The 18988-nt window shown below is 45.8% G+C and overlaps 2 protein-coding genes across 12 annotated transcripts in view; one reads left to right on the top strand and one right to left on the bottom strand.

Moving 5' to 3' along the window:
- The window catches only part of CD247 (CD247 molecule), a 94952-nt gene extending 76645 nt beyond the window's left edge, over positions 1-18307 (top strand). Inside the window, exons 5-8 of one of the 2 annotated variants that reach the window (XM_064370327.1) lie at positions 1733-1765; positions 2804-2860; positions 3762-3803; positions 5007-18307. In XM_064370327.1, the coding sequence (XP_064226397.1) occupies positions 1733-1765; positions 2804-2860; positions 3762-3803; positions 5007-5072 (198 nt within the window). In that variant the 3' untranslated portion in view covers positions 5073-18307. 2 annotated transcript variants of the gene reach the window in all.
- The window catches only part of POU2F1 (POU class 2 homeobox 1), a 196423-nt gene continuing 184129 nt past the window's right edge, over positions 6695-18988 (bottom strand). For all 10 annotated transcript variants that reach the window (XM_064370601.1, XM_064370594.1, XM_064370596.1 and 7 more), the window contains one exon: positions 6695-18459. In XM_064370601.1, the coding sequence (XP_064226671.1) occupies positions 18149-18459 (311 nt within the window). In that variant the 3' untranslated portion in view covers positions 6695-18148. The remainder of the gene's footprint in view (positions 18460-18988) is intronic.

Genomic DNA, 18988 nt, shown 5'->3' with positions numbered 1-18988 from the left:
GTTTAGTGTTTTGAGGAGCCTCAATACATTCCCACCAACGGTGTGCTACGGTTTTCTTTTCTGTCCATGCTTGTCACAATCGTCATCTTTTGTCTTTTTGGTAATAGCCATCCTAACAGGTGTGAGGTGATCTCACTGTGGTTTTACCTTTTTTTTGAGACAGAATTTGACTCTCATTTCCCGGGCTGGAGTGCAGTGGCGCAATCTCGGCTTACTGCAACCTCCACTTCCCGGGTTCAAGGGATTCTCCTGCCTCAGCCTCCCGAGTAGCTGGGATTACAGGCACGTGCCACCATGCCCGGCTAATTTTGTATTTTTAGAGAGACGGGGTTTCTCCATGTTGGTCAGGCTGGTCTCGAACTCCTGACCTCAGGCGATCCGCCCGCCTCTGCTTCCGAAAGTGCTGGGATTACAGGCGTGAGCACCAGGCCGGCAAGTGGTTTGACTTTTTATCTCCCTAACGGTCGGTGAGATTAAGCATTTTTTTCGTGTATCTCTTAGCCATTTATGTCTTCTGAGAAATGTCTATTCACCTCTGATTTATTATAGAAGTTTTACAGTTTCAGATCTTGTGTTTAAGTCTGTAATCTATTTTGAGTTGGTTTTTGTATATGATGTGAGATAAGGTCCAATTTCATTCTTTTGCATGTGGATATTCAGTTTTTCCAACACGACCATTCACTTTCCATTGCATATTCTTGGCACCTTTTGCTAATTGTTTGGCTGGGACCTATGGTACTATATTGAATAGAAGTAGTGAGCGTGGGCATCTTTGTCTTTTTCAGATCTTAGAAGAAAGGGAGGAAAGGCTTCAGCTTTTGCCAGCTGAGTGTGGTGTTAACTGGATTGCTCAGATGTGGACTTCCGTGTGGGGAGGCACATTCCTTCTATACCTAATTTGTTGAGAGTTTTTAGCATGAAACGATGTTAAGTTTTGTCAAATGCTTTTCCTGCATCTAGTGAAATGATCATGTTTTTTCTTCATTCTGTTAATGTGGTGTATCATGTTTATTGATTTCATTTGCTGAACCATCCTTGCATCCCAGAGATAAATCCCACTTGATCACAGTGAATGATGTAATGTGTTGTTAAATTTGGCTTGTTAGCGTCTTCTTAAGAACAGGGCTCGGGACAAAGGCCAGGGTTGTCCCGGTGTAAGGGCAGTGCTGCCCGATGCTGCCAGTGGTCACGCCTGTCCTTCCAGCCCCTGTCCAGGCTGAGCCCTTGCTGGTTGTGCTGTTGCTAGAGTGAATGGGCAGTAGAGAGGCTGGAGATTGCCTTGACCACTCCTCACCCCCACCGTCCAAGTTTATCTTGCCTCCTGTCGTCCTGTCTGGACTAGGAGGGTGTGGGGAGGCCCTCACTAGCAGTGGCTGGCCCTGCTCCAAATGATGGTATGCGGTACCTTTTGTCTTCCGCCATGGGGGTCTGTCTGCAAGGGGATGGATAATCTACGGGCGTCCCCATGGCCTGCTCTGGGCAATGCCGGGGTTGGGTGTGCCCCTCTGGGAGAGCGAAGTGTGTTTCCAATCGCAGGTAACCAAGTATGAGCCATGGAGTGCAGTCGGGCCCCAGCAGTGGCCTAGGCAAGGCTGGGGGAGGAGAGAGAAAGATAGCAGAGCCCCGGGGGGCTGTGGTCGGTGAGGGGGGGCAGGATGGGGTTTGCTGTACTTTCATGGCTTGCGTTTGTGTTTCTCTCCCTCTGACGTCTTCCCTTTGTCTTTTCTAGCAGAGAAGGAAGAACCCTCAGGAAGGCCTGTACAATGTAAGCAGAGATGTCACATTTGACTTTGGAAAGTTGGAGGAAGGGCTGGAGGAAGGGCTGGAGGAAGGGCTGGAGGAGGGGTCTGGAGGAGGGGTCTGGAGGAGATTCTGCAGGAGGGGACTGGAGGAGGGGACTGGAGGGGGGGACTGGAGGGGGGGACTGGAGGAGGGTCTGGAGGGGGGGACTGGAGGGGGGGGACTGGAGGAGTGTCTGGAGGGGGGGACTGGAGGAGTGTCTGGAGGGGGGGACTGGAGGAGGGTCTGGAGGGGTCTGGAGGGGTCTGGAGGGGTCTGGAGGGGTCTGGAGGGGGACCGGAGGGCGTTGCTTCACACTCCGTGGGCTTTGTCCAGACCATCCCTTCCTGGGGGGAGTAATGTCTTACTTTCTTGTGGCCTGCAGCAGCATCTGCTTCTAGAAAGACTCCTTAGCTAAAAAGAGCGGAGTGATCTCCCTCCCCAACCCCTGCTGCTGCTGCTGGAGTTCCCAGGTCAATCAGCCTGGAGTGTAGGGGGACACAGCAAGGTCAAGCTGGGCAAGAACGAGGGGTTGGTCCCTTGGAGGGTCTCCCGTCCTGGGTGAAGTCTTCTGAGTGTCCCCCCTTATTGGAAGGTCAACCCCACCCTCCTGGGTGTGACCCCGATTGTTGACCTGGGTTGCCTTGCAGGGGACCCTTGCACCTCCCGTGAGGAGGGAGGGTTGATCCACAGCCGGTGGGTTTGGCTGAGTAAAGACAACTTGCTCAGATAAATGATGCCGGGGCTCCAGTCTCTGTGTCTGTGTCTAGAACTCCACATCCTGTCTGAGCCTAACCCGAGCTCCTCAGCTCAGTGCAGAGGGCTGGCAGCTCAGACTCCAAAGGGCTGAGGACGAGGTGGGTGGACTGGAGCTGGTTGTGGGCATAAGGTTTGGAGCCTTGATGGTGCTCTCCCTCCCCGCCACTGCTGCCAACTTGGGGGTCAAGGAGCTCCCTCTCGTAGGGGGCCTGCTGCTTTCTGCATTAGCTGGTGAAAATCAGTGCCCCGTGCTCTTCTTCCTCAGGCACTGCAGAAAGATAAGATGGCGGAGGCCTACAGTGAGATCGGGATGAAAGGCGAGGTGAGTGCTGCTGTTTCTTAACTCCCGAGGGAGTTCCTCGTGGTCCTCCAGACGCTCCTGCTGCAGGCCTCCTTTCCCATCCACTTCTCCTCCCAGCTGCAAATGCCCAAGTGGTGGCCCTCAGAGGCGAAGGCGAACCTGGCTGTCGCCCAGTCAGAACGTAAGAAACCAAAAGGGCTGATGCTCTTTGAGGACTGAAAGCCAAATCGAGATTCTGTTACAGCCTAAGCTTTGCATAAGCAGGTCTGTTTCAGTAACGGGAAGCGCCGAGTGCTTACTGCGTGTTGCCGTGTTCGGTGCTCAGGACGCGGGCAACGTGAAAACGTGGGACCCCTTCTTACCAACAAGGCGACAGTGAAGCATTGATCCCTTCCAAGCAGGGGTTCTCTGTAGTTTTAATTAATTCCCACGGTAACACAATGAGAAACGTGCCCTGCGAGGCACGAGGAGATGAAGTGACTTACCCAAGGTCTGACAGCTGGTAAACAGGGAAGCATGATTGAACTGACTGTGCCAGAGCTCGTAACTGGTCAAAACAGTGGTTGTCAGTTAGCAGAAATGACTAGCCAAGAACTTTAAGAGCTGAAGGGAGTCCATTTATCCAAGCAGTGGGCAACATAGGTCCCGCGGGCCCGGCCCTAGACCTTAGGATTCTATCTGCTGGCTGTGAGGATCTGAGTGGGGTGGAGCAAACCCGAGCCCCACCACGGCCAGGCCTCACTTTACACAGCAGAGATGAGGGTCTGACCAGGGACCCGAGGACCTTTCTCTCCCAGGGGCAGGGGTGCTGCCGGGAGACAGTTATCTCCGACTTCCTGGGTACCTTGGGAGGGGCCCTTGAGCAGAAATGCCACTACTGACTGCCTGACTTTCTCATCCTTTTCTCATTTCACTCCCAAAGAACCAGCGCCGGAGGGGCAAGGGGCACGATGGCCTTTATCAGGTAGGAGCTGCCGGCGTCCCTTCTGGGGAAGGGGCACCACGATCAAGGTCCCCACACTTTGCCTGCTGGTGGCACCAGCTCTTGCCAGCAGCTAGGCAGGGCAGGCCCAGGGCACCCATTCAGGCCAGCGGCAATGCCAGTGCCGATAAGTCTAGAGCACAGCTGGGACTCAGCCATTCAATCAAATTACCTGGTTCCAGCCATGCATTGTTTGGCCGTGGCAGACACAGCAGCAGCTGTCCAGAGGCGCGCGGGCCCGGCAGGTGCAGGTGGAGGCGAAGGACCACACGAGTGATGATCCTACCTTTTTGGGTCCTTGCAGAACCCTTGCTCTGTGTCATCTCCTTAGACCTAGTAAGATGACAGGATGGCTGGGAAGACTGAAGTTAAAAATGGCAACTTCAAAAAGAAAACGTTACGTAGTTAGGTGCCTGGGTTTGCAAATCAGTGCAAGTAATTACTGCAAACTAAGCAGTCAACCTTCTTCTCTAAAACAGGATCCCTGCAGGTTCCCATTTCTCTCCTTCTGGCTTCCATGGGCTGTCATAGCTCACTCTTCCGACTCGTGTCGGGATGCCCAGCTTGCCTGAGTTGAGCGATACCAAAGGGCCCCAGGAACTTACTTACCTGTGTGTGGCTGCTGTTGATCTGTCTCCTTCCTGACCCCTGGACCAGGGAGACAGGAATTCCAGCAGGTCTGGGGCCAGCCTTGTGGGCCTGTTCCTGACCAAGAAAATACTGGAATAGCTGGGCCTGGGAAGGAGCCCCTCCTCTCCCTGTGACAAGTCCAGGTTTCCTTTGGGCCCAGGTATCGGGGACAGCAGATGCTCTGGAGCAGGCCCCGGCCCTTCCCCTGATTCCTGCCCAGTATGGAAGGTGGGAGACTCCTCTGTCTCGGGTGTGATATGAACTTGGCAGGGCCCAAGCACTGTAAGGCACAGAATTTGAGGAGCTAAAAAGAGGGGTGAGAACCGAGCTGGAAAGGAGCTGCACCAAGGCCATTGCCAGCAGCGCACAGAACCCACCTCTCGAAGCCGTTGCAGCCACGGCTCCTGCCAGTGGGGTCAGCAGGACTCTTCCTGGTCCTCTGGAGGCTGGGTGGGTGGCCACGGGGCTGTGCTGCAGACACCTGTTGGCCTCCGGGTTGGCTTCCGCCCACCGAGGCTGCTGACCCACTCTTCTTTTCTGATTTGCTTTCACCAGGGACTCAGCACGGCCACCAAGGACACCTACGACGCCCTTCACATGCAGGCCCTGCCCCCTCGCTAACAGCCAGGGTATTTCACCACTGAAAGGCCAGACCTGCAGATACCCAGATTATGAGACACAGGATAAAGCATTTACAACCTGGCTCACTCATCTCAGCCACGGAACTATTCCCCTTTATGTACCGGATGCTTTGGTCATACTCAACTCCAAAACATCACACAGACTGCTGTCCCCGCACTCTTTAAGGGAGTGTGCCCCCTAGGGCTCATGGCCCTGGCCTTGGGTCCTCTGATTTGCCAGTGGTGCAGGCAGACCTGTCTCCTGGCAGCTACGTGTTCTCCCTGGGAGGTGCACATGCTGTCTCTCACAGCTGAGTTGAGTCTGTTTTGTAAAATCCCAGAGAAACCGCAGATGCTAGCACTTGCCCTAATGTCTGTATCATTCCATCAATGTTTGAGTGGCTTCACCTCTGCTGTAAATTTGGCTTCTGTTATCACCTTCACCTCCTTTCAAGGTAACTGTACTGGGCCATGTTGCACCTCCCCCCCCGGTGAGAGGGCCGGGCAGTGGGGCGGACAGGAAGGGAGCCTAGGTCAGGTGCAGCCAGGGAGCTGCAGGGGCATGGGAAGGTGGGCAGGTAGGGGAGGCTCAGCCGGGGCCTGCGAGGGCAGCAGGGTGGGGGGCTGGAAGATGAACAAGACTGACCTTGATGAGCTGTGCACAAAGTGGTGTAAAGAACAGTGTGTTTCCACGGTGTCAACAAAGTGCCTGGGAGTAAGAGAAGGCCCTTGATTCGCCTCAGGCTTTTAGTAAATGACAAAACCATCATCGCGAAGGCCTTGCAGGAAGACCCAGCACCATGGGACCTGTAACTGCCCAGCAGACAGTGGCAGGACAGGAAAAACCCCAATGTACTGGGACACTGCTGTGTCATTACAGGGCACAGGCCATGGATGAAAAATGCCCTCTGCTCTGCCTTTGTTCTACTTTTAATTGATACTGGCATGCTAAAGCCTTCCTATCTTGCATAATAAATGCTTCAGTGAAAATGCAGCTTTACTTTAAGCTTTATTTATTTCAGCAGTCAAGCTTGTAATGGCAATTCAGTCATCAGTCAATCAGCAGGGCGCCCTTGGAGGAGGGGAGCAGAACTGCTGATTCTTGGGAGAGAACGTGACAGTTCCTGGGAACCAGCACGTGAGCGCAGGTGCATCCTTGGAGGCCGCGTCGCACAGCGCAAGTGAGCGGGGCATCCAGGCTGGGTAGCTGCGCCTTAGAGTGGGGCTCCGTGCAGTACAGTGTGTCAGTACTGCCCAGGTATGTGCCAGAATCAGAGAGGGCTATGGGTAATTGAGCCCTGCAGCACAGCGCCAGCCTGTGGGGTGCAGGAAAACAAGCGGGAGAGGCCAGCCTGGCACTCGGGCATCAGAATAGGCAGCACGTGAGCAGAGGGCGTCTATGCACAGCAGCTGACGCCACAGTGTGACATGTCTCCGTGCACAGGGTGAGGAAGCCTGAAGGGTGGAGTGGGGCAGGAACCAAGGTGCTGCATGGTGATTCTAGAGTTCCTGAGAGCACTTGGAAAAAATAATTTGGGAGCTGAATTATGTGAAGATTCTGAGAATGTGTGTGTGAAGCATCCAGAATACCAACACGGCCACTTCAAAGAAACTCCAACAATGTGAAAACACTTGGAAAATGGTTTAATGATGTTTTACAACAGAAAGAAACTGCACGGTTACAGTAAGTAAGTTTAATATATGTAAAAAATTACAGCAGACAAATGCATCTACACAAAATCTACCATTTCATTCTGATTCACTGTCACCTACACAATCTCTCCCAAGCCTACAGCCCCTGCAGGCAGCCCTAGGAGGGGGAATCATCTAAAGGGCACTTTGAGAGAGACAGCACCGCTCATATTCCCCGCCACCTCCTCAAGCCTCAGAGGCATCAGCTAATTCCCCAAAATGTAAAGTTGTTGCCTGTGTTTCAGGTTTTCAAAACCAAGAAAACGTGTGTTTCCCAGGGGCACAGGTAACAAGGTCCAGCACCCCAAGTTATCAGCTGATTCTTAGAAAATATTCCTATCAGAGGGGAAATATTTGGCTAACAGGCGTTCTGGGGCAGTATGGCTACACAAGAGCCGCCCAGAGTGCAGAGTTATCTAAGAGAAATGGAGAAGGACGCCGAACAAACCACCTCAGAATTGTCACTGCCTCATTAAAGCTGCTGGACAATTTCGGAAAGAATCATTTACACCACATCTGAAGTTTCCACAAAGAACAACTCAAACTCACATTTTAAAGTACATAAAACAAAAAGTTCTCGGAGGCCAAGGGGCCAATTCCCCTTGTGCCCTTCCCTTGACAACAGTGGACAAACACCCCTGAATTAATTAATAATTAAGAGAAAAAAGGAAGAAAAGAAAAAGTTAAGACATTAAAAGACAGAGAAAGAAAACATCTTTAGAAAGACACGATCACTGTCTCTTTAAAAGAAAACAAAATCCCAGTGGGGAACAGTAATGAGGAATATGCAATCTAAATTGACACCTGGTGGGAGATGATTATTGAATATTATGTACACTCAGAACTTTTTCATTTTCTTTTTTATTATGAACACCTAGGCAGTGAAAACTGTTAATACATACATAGACACACCCAAAACATACAAAAATACTATTATTTCAAACTACTAAGAATAGGACAGTTCAATTATTTTCATGCTATGACTTTAAGAGCATTACACTGAAACAAGAAGTTAACGACATTTTTTTTAATATCCCAGAAATATACCAAAATATACATCTAAGCTTTGGAATGACTGAGGTTAGACTAATGCAAGTGCTGGGTAATCGTGCTTAATACACAAGTCTAAGGTTCTGCAGGAAAGAAATTATCTTTGGTATCTGCGTCAGGCTAATATTATAACATTTGGATTTTGCTTTGGGATAGAGCTTGTATGACCCAAGAACCAAGTACCCCCCTCCCCCAATCAACTGAGATTAAAAAGATCCATGTAAAAAGTTCCTTCATTTGCAATCCCCCCACCCCCCAAGTTAAAAAGTCACAGGCATCTACCTAGCACGAACGGTCGTGAAGTACAATGCATAGTTGCACAGTGGTGCTGCAAAAAGGAAACACAACTACCGTCAAGAGAAATGAAAAGCTCGATGATCTTTCTGCATGTTTTCTCACAAACAGGACAGCCCCTTCCAAGCAGTTCCAGTAAAGGAAAAGAGAACAAAGGCTCAGAAGGGCACCGTGGCGTGCATTCGCCCAGCCCCAGAGGTTAAAGCGCCCAGCAGAGCAGCCAATCGTGCGCCAGTGTCTTCAACGTCCTCCACTCTGTGGAGTCCTCAGGCCAGTCCAGCAGCCGCTCCCACCCCCCTGAGGCCCTGTGTTAAGTCCCCATAGTGACCCTGCTTGGTGTAGGGTGGATGATGGTGATGGGATTTTTTGACTTTTGTTTTCGAAAATCTGAAATGCCAATTTGTTTCGGGGCATGCTCACAAGTTTGCGAGGGCCAAAGCTAGGGGCATGCACCTGTGCAGGACCCTGGAAGGTGGAAAACGGCTTGCCTGCCCTTTCTGATCCGGTCAGAGGGCGCGCACCTTCCCTGGCCTCACTCTTCCAACTGCCAGGACGCCACAGACTGGACCGATGCTGAAGACCCCCCTTTTCTTTGGTTCTTTTGTTTGTTTTGAGTTTATACAATCATTAAGAAATCTTTGGTTTTGGCTGGAAATTTTAAAAACAAAACAAAACAAAACAAACCACCCTCCCCTGGCTTATAGCAGCAGTATCATGACCTGGCTAAGCTTTTTGTCAGCATGAGGGGTGGGAACTGAAGGTTGGGAACTACATTCAAAGAAAAGGTGAAAGGGCTGGGGATGCAGCTTCGAGAAGAGCCCACTGGATACAAGATTGTCAAATAATAATAATATTAATAAACTTAAATATTTGGATATTTTTGGTCATGTCAAAGGAAAAAAAGTGAAATGTGTATGCAGCAGTCAGCTGAAAGGAGCCTTTGGTGTCTTCCCTTCTACCCAAAGTCCTGAAACGAAACAGAACCCTGAGGCCTCAGAGGAGAAGGGGTTGGCCTCTACCCCACCAAGGAAAAGGCAAGTGTGGAAGCTGACGTGTGGCCAGCTGTCAGAAACGCAGGGCGGGGTAGGGGCATGGATCGCTGGCCAACCCCGAAAGGCAGGGTGGCCGGGAAATCGGATGTTAAGAGACCTGTGAAGACCCCTTGCAACAAAAAGGAACAGAAGATTGCAATTTGCCCTCAGTTTGCAGTAGCTTTTAAGCAGCGACATTCAGAAGCTTTGGGGTCCCACCCTAGGCTACAGGTCCCATGATGCTATAGGCCAGAGTTTAACATGACTGAGGAGGGAGGGCAGACTTGGCAACTCTGTAGGGTTTCGAGAAAGTTAAAGCAAGTCACTCGGTCGTGAGTTAGAAATGAGGTATACAACAGTCCTGCACTTCTGGTAGGTACGACAGCCCACGCTTACTTACCTAGCCTTCACTACGACCACAGATGTGGGGACGGAAGGACAGACTAATGTGGGAGGAGAGCGTTTCCTGCAGAGTGAGAGCTCCTGTGGACTGAGCCCATGCACGAGGAGGTAAGAAGCTGGAAGTCTTTCTTTCCCTGGCCTGCCCTTAGGGAAGATACACCATTTCCGTTGTCAAAAGCCGATGTTGTTATGCTCTCTGCACCAACCTATCCTGTTTTCGCCAACTGTCTGCACTTTTAAACCCATCCAGGCTGGCACTAGTCCACGCTACTCTTAGAAAGTGCGTGCCTTCTGCACACCCACGCAGGAATGGAGCCAAGGACGTGGTGCCCCTCGCTGCCTACAACTGCAGCTCCTGTAGCAGACACTGTCATTTTAGCTTCTGAAAGTGCATTTCTTTTCTTCCTGTTTTTAGACCATGAGACTCATTAAGGCTGGGCGGGAGCACAAAGTCTTTTCTCTACTTGGCTCTGTCCTTTTTCATTTGAAAGAGATCCCAATCTTAAGAAATTCAGCACTGTATCCAGCTGTCTGCCTGCAGACTTCGGGATATAATGTTTGAGAACTCAATGCTGCTGCCAATTTATGAAAGAAGCCTTCAGCTGCTCTTGTGAGGCTGTGGCTAACTTACAGAATAATGAACAACTAAACCCAGAAAACATGGGAAAACTTTGCAGCAGACCTTAACGTTTTTTAACGTAAGTTAGTTTTGGGGTGTTAACTTTCTGACACTGTCCTGGGTTTAAACCAGAAGGTGGCACTGGGTGGTGGAGCCCTGTGCAGGGTGGGTAGATTCAGGGACACAGAAGCCATCGTAAATCACGTCTTCCCTCCCAGGCCCGAGGGACCGTTGTTTCTGTGCTCAAAACAGTGTTCCATTACATACACCTTGTTTTCCCAGAACTTCTGTTTCAAGTGCTCTAACCTTCAACATCCCTATTACCTACTTACAAACCTATCTAGCACTTTGAAAAGTCATACAATACTAATACCACCTTTACATAATGTCAGAACAATAAGATTATTAGTAAAGCTTTTATGAAGTTCTGCAACCTGATCATTTTCGATGCAATATTCAGAGAGCGATCTATTTCTTTACCCTCTCCCCCTTTCTGTGTCCTAGCAGTAGGACACCGAGGCAATGAACTACGTGACTCCCTAGAGCCCATACATAAAAACATTCTGGAACAAAACATTTACAGGAGAGTAAGGGAAGAAGATCTGTTGGTTTTCCACATAATCCTGTTTTGAAAATTCTTATCTTTTACAGGAGACAGATGGAGATAGCAAATCTAAATATTGTCTGAACTCATATAGGCTGTATTGGTTCTATTTTTAAGTATTAGATAAAGGGAAGTAATGAAAAAATCCTACCCCTATCTTTTGCCCTCCCCAAATTTCTCAGCAATTCCAAGCACATCACTGCTACACTAAGCAACTATCCATCTTTAAAGAGCCAGCAGAGCAAAACAAAATAAATCTCTTTTTCAAAGCCAGGATAACCAAGAAGACTTCCTTCAAAAAGCAGGGGACTGGGAAAAGGGGAAAGGGGAAGGAAAGAGAGAAAGTAAAGCTTTCCCAAATTTCGGCTTTTTGCTCCTCTGTCTGTGCTGGAAACTTAAGGATAAGCAATGACATTAGCAGTGTCTAGTGTCTTTGGTATCTAAACCAAATCCCACTTAAGTTCTGTGAGATCATTTATCTAAAAAAATAGCCTTTCTGGAGATACAGTCTACCTCGGAACTCAGGGAGCCAAGAAAGTTTGTCCCACAGTATGGGCAGAAAGGGCTTGTAATTTTTCCTAAGCCAGCATCATTTCTCATTCACGTCTCCACCAAGAATAATTCTCTCCTCAATCCCACCAACCAATCCTTGAGGGTCACACTTTGTATCACAGGGGTGAGGTGGGCAGGTTGGCTTTCAACTTCTTGGTTTGCTTTTTCTCCTGTTTGTGTTTTTGGTCTAGACAGAACTAGCCTTGGTACGAGAAAAGTAAGGTTTTAAAATATTGTGTTAGTAGCACAACGTTCAATAACCTGACAGAGTCGGTAACACAAAGAACCTGTTTCACTTTAACTTGCCTAGATTTAAGATTTAAGACACATCAATCACTCACCTCTTTGCTCCAAATTAATTGGTGCATGTCTATTTCTGCCTCTCTTTCTCAACTGCACATCCAAGCATTCACACATTCATCCTTTGCCTATGCTTTTGCTATGTACAGAGGTAACGAATCATTAGGAGAGGTTGGCAGGGTCTAGGGGGCATGGGCAACCATAGGAAGGGATGTAAATGCACCCTCAGGTTCCCTGAACCGACTGGACACCCCATATGTTACCTGCATGCCACCACACACTGCTGCAGATCAGACCACAGAGAGGCCAAAGTCAATCACAGGGAAAATCAAGTTTCCTTTGGCAAGACAGATATAAGAAAAAACAAACACACGAGCAACATTTTCCTTCTAACATAATCGACTTCTCCTGCTCCCCACCCAACCCTCCCTAACCCTATAAATTGTAACCTATAACCAGGATCCCAAATACATACAGCATCAAACATGTTTATCAGTTGTAATAAACATCAGTTCAACTAAATGCTACAGCTAGAATTATTTCCACTATTTATAAAGTTTTTTCTTTTATTTGGTTTTTACTTTAAAACCAGTTTTGCAACAATGCTAAGCTATACTGAGGTATTTTATGAAGGTGCCAGAAGCTAGCTGTTACCCAAATTAAGGTACCACCATTCAACGAGAAAAAGAAGGCAAGGAAAGGAGATCCAGATGACACAAGCAACATAAAGTTCACTCACATTCACTGCTTTTACAAAGCCCAAGAATAGAAGGGCCAAAACAAGGAACTACTTAAAGATAAGGAGAGTTAGAAGAAAACTACAAAAAAAATAAAAAATAAAAAAAGCTACAGCTCAAAAACCATATAGAAAACTAGGTACAAACTGGACGATTCTGAGAAAAAACATATTCCCTGCCCTCCCACCCAGTGGGATCCTTTCAAATACCTTACTGGAAATCTCAGGGGTGTCCTATTTAATGTCTTTGGATGAAGAAATAGATGATTAGCCTTTATGATGAAAGCAATTTATCCTATTCCTGTCCAAGATTACATCTGTATTGTGTACACCATCCATGCAAACCTATATAATAGCTGATCTTCGTTATTCTTCTTACAGAAACACCAAAGGAGGATTTTTTCCCTTCTCAAAAGTGAAGGTAAATGCTAAGGAAGATTTACCATTTGATAAAGTGTCATCCTCAAAATGCTAGAAAACTGAAAATGAGGTCCAACAGCCAGGGCTACGAATAGCACCACAATTAAATGCTTTTCACACACACTCACGTAAACGTGAACTCATCAGTTATGAGCAAATTAACCCATCATCTTGTCCATTGTGGAAAATTTTAAATTTGGGGTCTTTAGTATTTTTTTTTCCGTTAGTATTAGTCATCTTTTAATGTTTTCAACTCTAATAAACAGGATTTGAAGAATAAAAAAACTTTAAATTCATCAAGTTTAGATGCTGGTTTAATGAGAAAGCGCTTGGCCAAGCTCTCCAAATGAATTGTTGGGGGCCCTTCCTCAAACTGCAGACTGGTCTTTGGAAGGCCTCCCAAGAGCCAGGCCAGAGCCACCGGTCAGTACAACATCCCTACCTCCTCCTCGCTACCACACCCTACGCTCCGTGATAGGGTGAGTCCGTGATAGTACTGACTTCTCCCTGGCAGGGCTTCTCCCTTCTTGGGAAGACACAAAAGCAAGACGTTTCTCTGTCTTTCTATCTCAATGACCTTATCTTTCTTCTTGGTCAAAAATGTTTCGTGAGGATGACCTGGTTTGGGAAGAGCTTTAGACTATGAACACAGAGTTCTGTAAGCCAAGCGTTTATTCTACACTAATTGCAATGTATAATATCAGGCTTTATCACTTTAAAAATTGATAGGAGGATGGGGCGGTGGCTCACACCTGCAATCCCAGCACTTTGAGAGGCCAAGGCCGGTGGATCACCTGAGGTCAGGAGTTTAAAATCAGCCTGGCCAACATGGTGAAACCCCGTCTCTAGTGAAAATACAAAAATTAGCCGGGCACAGTGATGGTCACCTGTAGTCCCAGCTACTTGGGAGGCTGAGGCAGGAGAATCGCTTGAACCCAGGAGGTGGAGGTTGCAGCGAGCTGAGATTGCACCACTGCACTCCAGCCTGGGAAACAGAGGGAGACTCCGTCTCGAAAAATAAATAAATAAAATAAAAATTCACATGAATTCCCTATATTTGCCAATGTATCCAACTTTTCCAGCAAGTTAAAAAGAAAATTGTTTAATGTTAAAGATTGGACTGAATTTAAATATTGTGTTAAGCAAACATCTGTGCTTCTGGATAATATAGACAAGGTTTCCCTTATCTTCCCAAATAAATGAGGGATAATGGAAGAAAATAACATTAAAGAGGTATAGTTGTGCTTTTTTCCCCAACAATGAATGAGAGATGCACAGCAAATTGGCAAGATAATCTCACTAAGAATCTTTAATTTTATCTTCCCTTTTTTAAAACAGAAGATTTATTTCTTATAATGCTAGCATGAAGTATGAATAGGTATGGTTCTAACAAAATCAAAGTTGCATTCCTTTGGTTCCATTTCTCGAGTAACAAGCTGAATAAATTGGGATAGTACTCATCTTTCTGATAAGAAATGAAAGGATGTGTATATTATATCAGTTAATGGATATACACAATGTTTTTCTTAATTCTAAAATGCTGCCTGTAGAACTTCAGAAACACTGAAACTAATACAGCACTCAACTTATTTCTTAGAACAATATAGTAATATTGTTCCTGTGAGAAGCCCTTTTTTAGGTCCTTCTGCTCTGTTCTTCGGATGTATACAGGATATAAATAAAGTTTATGACCAAATTGCACCACTTGTGATAAGCAGGATTCACACAATTACATTCACCACTCCTCAGAGAGGACCCATTACTATGGGCATATATAGTATTCACTATAAACGCATTTAGAATTAGTCTTTGGCTTAGTATGTGCTAACCAAATTCAGAAATATAAATAAAATTTGCATAAACATTAAAGGGAAAAAAAGAATGATACAATGAATTGTGATGACCTATCTGGCTTTCTTCTTTGAAACGCAGATACTCCACGAAACACCTCTTTTTGGTCAAATGGCCCCGGCCCCCTTTAGTTTCCAGGCTCTCCCATGAAGGGTGGCTGAAAGTCAAGTTTGAGTACCTTAGAAGAGAGTTCATTCAATTCCAAATGCATTTCTTGACATGATAAAAAAAAACACACACGTGAAGTAAAAAATGACCAAGGTGTTCACGAAGCAATATGATCAGTGGAATATCTAGGGATGGTGGATAGGGGGTTGATTTTAAACTAAACACCAACCAAAAACCTGTATTAGTGTTTCGTGTGTACATGTGTAAATGTACCTTTCATTTCACTTATTTTAAAATAAGTAAAAGAGATACAATTTTACTTTTATCTAAAGATTATTTCTTCTTTGAAACAGATCTTTTATGCTGCTCTACCGTCATCAAGTGCTCCACATAAAAGAAAGCAGAATCCCCTAATCCCAAATTGAGTAGAAAATATAGACAGGGCAGGGAATAAAAGACCACTGTACTGACATTTAAAGCTTAGTATCTTTTCTAATATTGAAGTCTGTTGGTGAATTTTGTTTGGGGAAGAGATCATTTTCTAAACTATATGTGGGGGAAAAAAACCCAAACAGCCTTTCCTTGCCCTTTCTCTTAACTCACTGAGCTTGAGTCCCTTGGGACTCCACACTTCCTTTGGTAGCAATTTTGAGAAATTAATGCTATAACTTCTAATCCAGTATAGTGGGTATCAGCATCTCCCTCCCTGAATCCTTCTTTCTAAGTCTCACCACTCCCAAGGGAGGGACTCATGGGCAGCTACAGCATTACTGACAGCCCTCAAATCATTTGCACAGACGAAATGTCAAGTCAGGAGAGAAGAGTAAATTTAACTACAACAGAGAAAAAGCAGAGGGAGAGGGAGAGGAGAGAAATTAGTAACTGACATTGTCATTCTATTTACACACCAACCTAATAAACTAAACATCAAGTGTTAATGTCTGCCCAGAGGATATTACAATTTACCAACATAAAAGATTAAAAACAAGCAGCAACTTTTATATAAAATTAACAAAGACAAATGAAAAAGAAATTGTCAGTAGCATCTATCTCCTCGATGTGTCTGAACTGCACGTTATAAACTAGTCCATTAGTACAGCAGCTTGCTAAAAATTGACTTTGGTTCAAGCTTAGTTAAAAAACAAAATAAAACATAAAAAACACACAACACAAAAGGGTGAATGGATATTTGTTAGTTTCCCTGCTTGCAGTTCACTGATTTTGGAAGGATTTTAGGGAAGGTGAAGGATAAGAGGAGGAAATTTAGGGGTGGTAATTAAATACTCTGTGAAATGAAACAAGACAGAAAAAATACTAAAAAAAAAATTTAAAGGGGACCAAAATGTTTCTGACCTTTTAACAGACTGTCTCCCACTTGAATCACACACAAAGCACACATTGTGTCTGTATTTACTGCCCTTCTGGACAATGGTAAAGACAGACAAATACACAGAATCCAAGCTCCCTTGTAGACACAAACAAAGCCATCAGAACAAAAATCACCTGTAAGTTCTCTCTATATCCCCAGCTCGAAAGGGAGAAAAAGTGCAGTCTTGGGACCACCAGAGATTTAAGCAAGCACCCACAGACACCAGATGGGAACCTTTATCTCCAATAAGAAGGGGAGCTTAGATGAACTGCACTGCAGTGATCCAGTCTTTGGAAATTTTTCATGGTACAGATGGCATAATAACAGTACGCTGACACAGAGGGGAATTTAATCTCCAAGTTACCCTTATTCCTCTTCATCCACTTTCACAAGCTCTTCCTTTTCAATGGGCTCATTTATATAGTCTAGAAACACCCTGAAAATAATTCCAGGAGCTTATCACTTTCTACGTTGAATGAAGAGATGTGTATTGCCATTTAGCCCTACCTAGCAGGAGCCTCACGAACAAACCAAGGAGACACTTAAGGTGTGTGCAAAGTTCCTGCTCAAAGTCCTTCTTCAAAGGTTCTACAGATCCCACCTGGCCAGTAAGTGCCTCCTTTAGTTAGAGAACCAGGAGGAATCTCAGGGTTAGAGGGATTTATAAGCCATCCAGTGGAAAGGAAGTCTGTGGCTCTCTAGAGGAAAAAGTGGTAACTTTTGACTCTTCTCATCACACCTCTTTTGTATATATTATTCATGGAAAATAAGTTTAGTAGAATTCCTAAAGCAAATAAAAGAGAGGAAAAGTTTCCCAATTTCAATAACTCAGTTTTTTTCTTGGCCAAGTTAAAGAAAGTCTGGATGAAAAACTTCCACAAAATGGAACGAACAAACAAACACACCAACAGTAGGAGCATTTTTTCAGGAGATAAGAAATCAGGAGAACCACCAAGTCAGGTGTCTGCAGTAGTCTTTGCTCTTCGGAACCAAATCCTGCCTGCAACATGTACAGCTGTTCCCATTGAGAGTAGCAGAAAGCAGCACTGTTGCACCACGGGATCTGGGCCTCAGGGTCATTCAATGATTTGGGGGTGAGTGAGAGCTACAGTTCAGCAGGAATTCCTTCCTACACAAAAGTGCTCCAAAGGCACCACCTGATGTGGGGAGGGGAAAGGGCGTGTGTGGAATGGGAGTGTTTGCACACACTGCCTTCAGCTTCTGCACCAAGCCTCTTGCATAAGTGGCAAAAGAAAATAATTTTCTAGCACCTCTGTAAGAGTCATCAAGGATGAGGAAACCAGCAAGAACATTCCCCGCAGTTAAGAACAGAAGTCTCCCCTTACCCTAAAACCCTCCCTCCCCACAGTGTGGGAGCTCACTGAAATAGGATCCAGGAGCGAGAGATAATAAACATGTCCAAACTATATATATATATATGTGAGTGTGTATATATATATATATATAAAACAATAACAACAACAACAACAACAATAAAAGAGATACAGTAATACAGGCCTGCCTAAATTGTACCAGTTAAGAAAGGAACCCCCAACACAATTGATACGATTATAAACACCTTGTTATGACTTAATGGCCTGTACAACAGACCCATAAAAATGATTTTTTTTTTAAGAAAAAAAAGAAATCTAGACAAACAAGAAATCCCCTTCCTATACTGGAATTGGTAACTCACCTTAACTTGTCATCATGACTGCTGGAAATGGTAAGTAGTCCTTTCACTTATTTTTGTTTGTTTTTGATTTTTTGTTTCTTTTTTTTTTTTTTTTTTAAATTTTTGGTTAGAAAGTTCTCCAATCCATGAAGCAATCCTGAAAAGACAGTGTTTTATTACAAAATTAGGCAAATGTCCCATCTCCATCCTTTCTTTTTTTTTCTGGTATGTGTTTTATTTTATCTCCCTTCTCTCCTTTGCCCTCACAATACGGTGAGAGGAAGCCAATCACATTTTTCAGTTTATTAACCTGGCTGGCAGTCCAATCACACTGCAGAGTGAAAAAGGCTTCTGGCAGCCCCGCTCCGCCCAGCTCACTGTGCCTTGGAGGCGGTGGTGGTGGTGGATGCAGCCCCGCTGGCAGAGGCCACTGTGAAGAGAGAGTTCTGGATGGACTCAGCGGAGGTGGAGGTGGCGTGAAGGCTGGCTACAGGTGCAGAGTTCCCTGTGGAGGCTGCGGCGGCAGAGACCAAGCTAACAGGGTTGCTGGTGAGCAGAGACAGGTTCTGAGGGTTCAGGAACAGAGGGGCAGTCACAATGTTGGGGGCTCCTCCTGCATTGGCAAATACCAGGTTCCCAGTTGCATCGAGCGATGTTATTGGAAGAGAGCCACCAGAAGCAAGAGCTACAGACAAAAACACCAAACAACAGGCAGGAATGAGAACATTAATATCATCCTGCGGAAGCCAAATAACACATCAAAAGTCTATCACACTCACTAGGGAAAGTGTAGCCCTTCACTGAAATTCTTCCTCAATCACAGTGCTATGTTGATACCAACTGTAGTTTATTTCTAATTTAATGAGCACAAGCGGGGTAGAAGACAGAATTAATACCTGTCTAATGAATTAGTCATGTTTCCATATTGAAATCTCAAGTTTATTTCATTTACCTAGACGTATTTGATAAATCCAATAATTTTGTCTTTATTTTTAACTACCTCCTGACGATTTTAAACTACCTCTGTTCAAAAGACAAACTAGCTAAAGTGACTAAAGCATTGAAAATAGGAGGTAAATGGTGTGTGCATTATAGCCTGAGGCCCGCCTCCTGTCAGATCAGTGGTGGCATTAGATTCTTTTTTTTTTTTTTTTTTCCGGGTTGGAGTTTCGCTCGTTACCCAGGCTGGAGTGCAATGGCGCGATCTCGGCTCA

The sequence above is a fragment of the Aotus nancymaae genome, unplaced genomic scaffold (genome assembly GCF_030222135.1).
Source record: "Aotus nancymaae isolate 86718 unplaced genomic scaffold, 86718_ANA_hifiasm-v0.15.2.pri h1tg000108l, whole genome shotgun sequence".
In the NCBI taxonomy this organism is placed as follows: domain Eukaryota; kingdom Metazoa; phylum Chordata; class Mammalia; order Primates; family Aotidae; genus Aotus; species Aotus nancymaae.
This window is presented reverse-complemented; position numbering and strand designations above follow the sequence as displayed.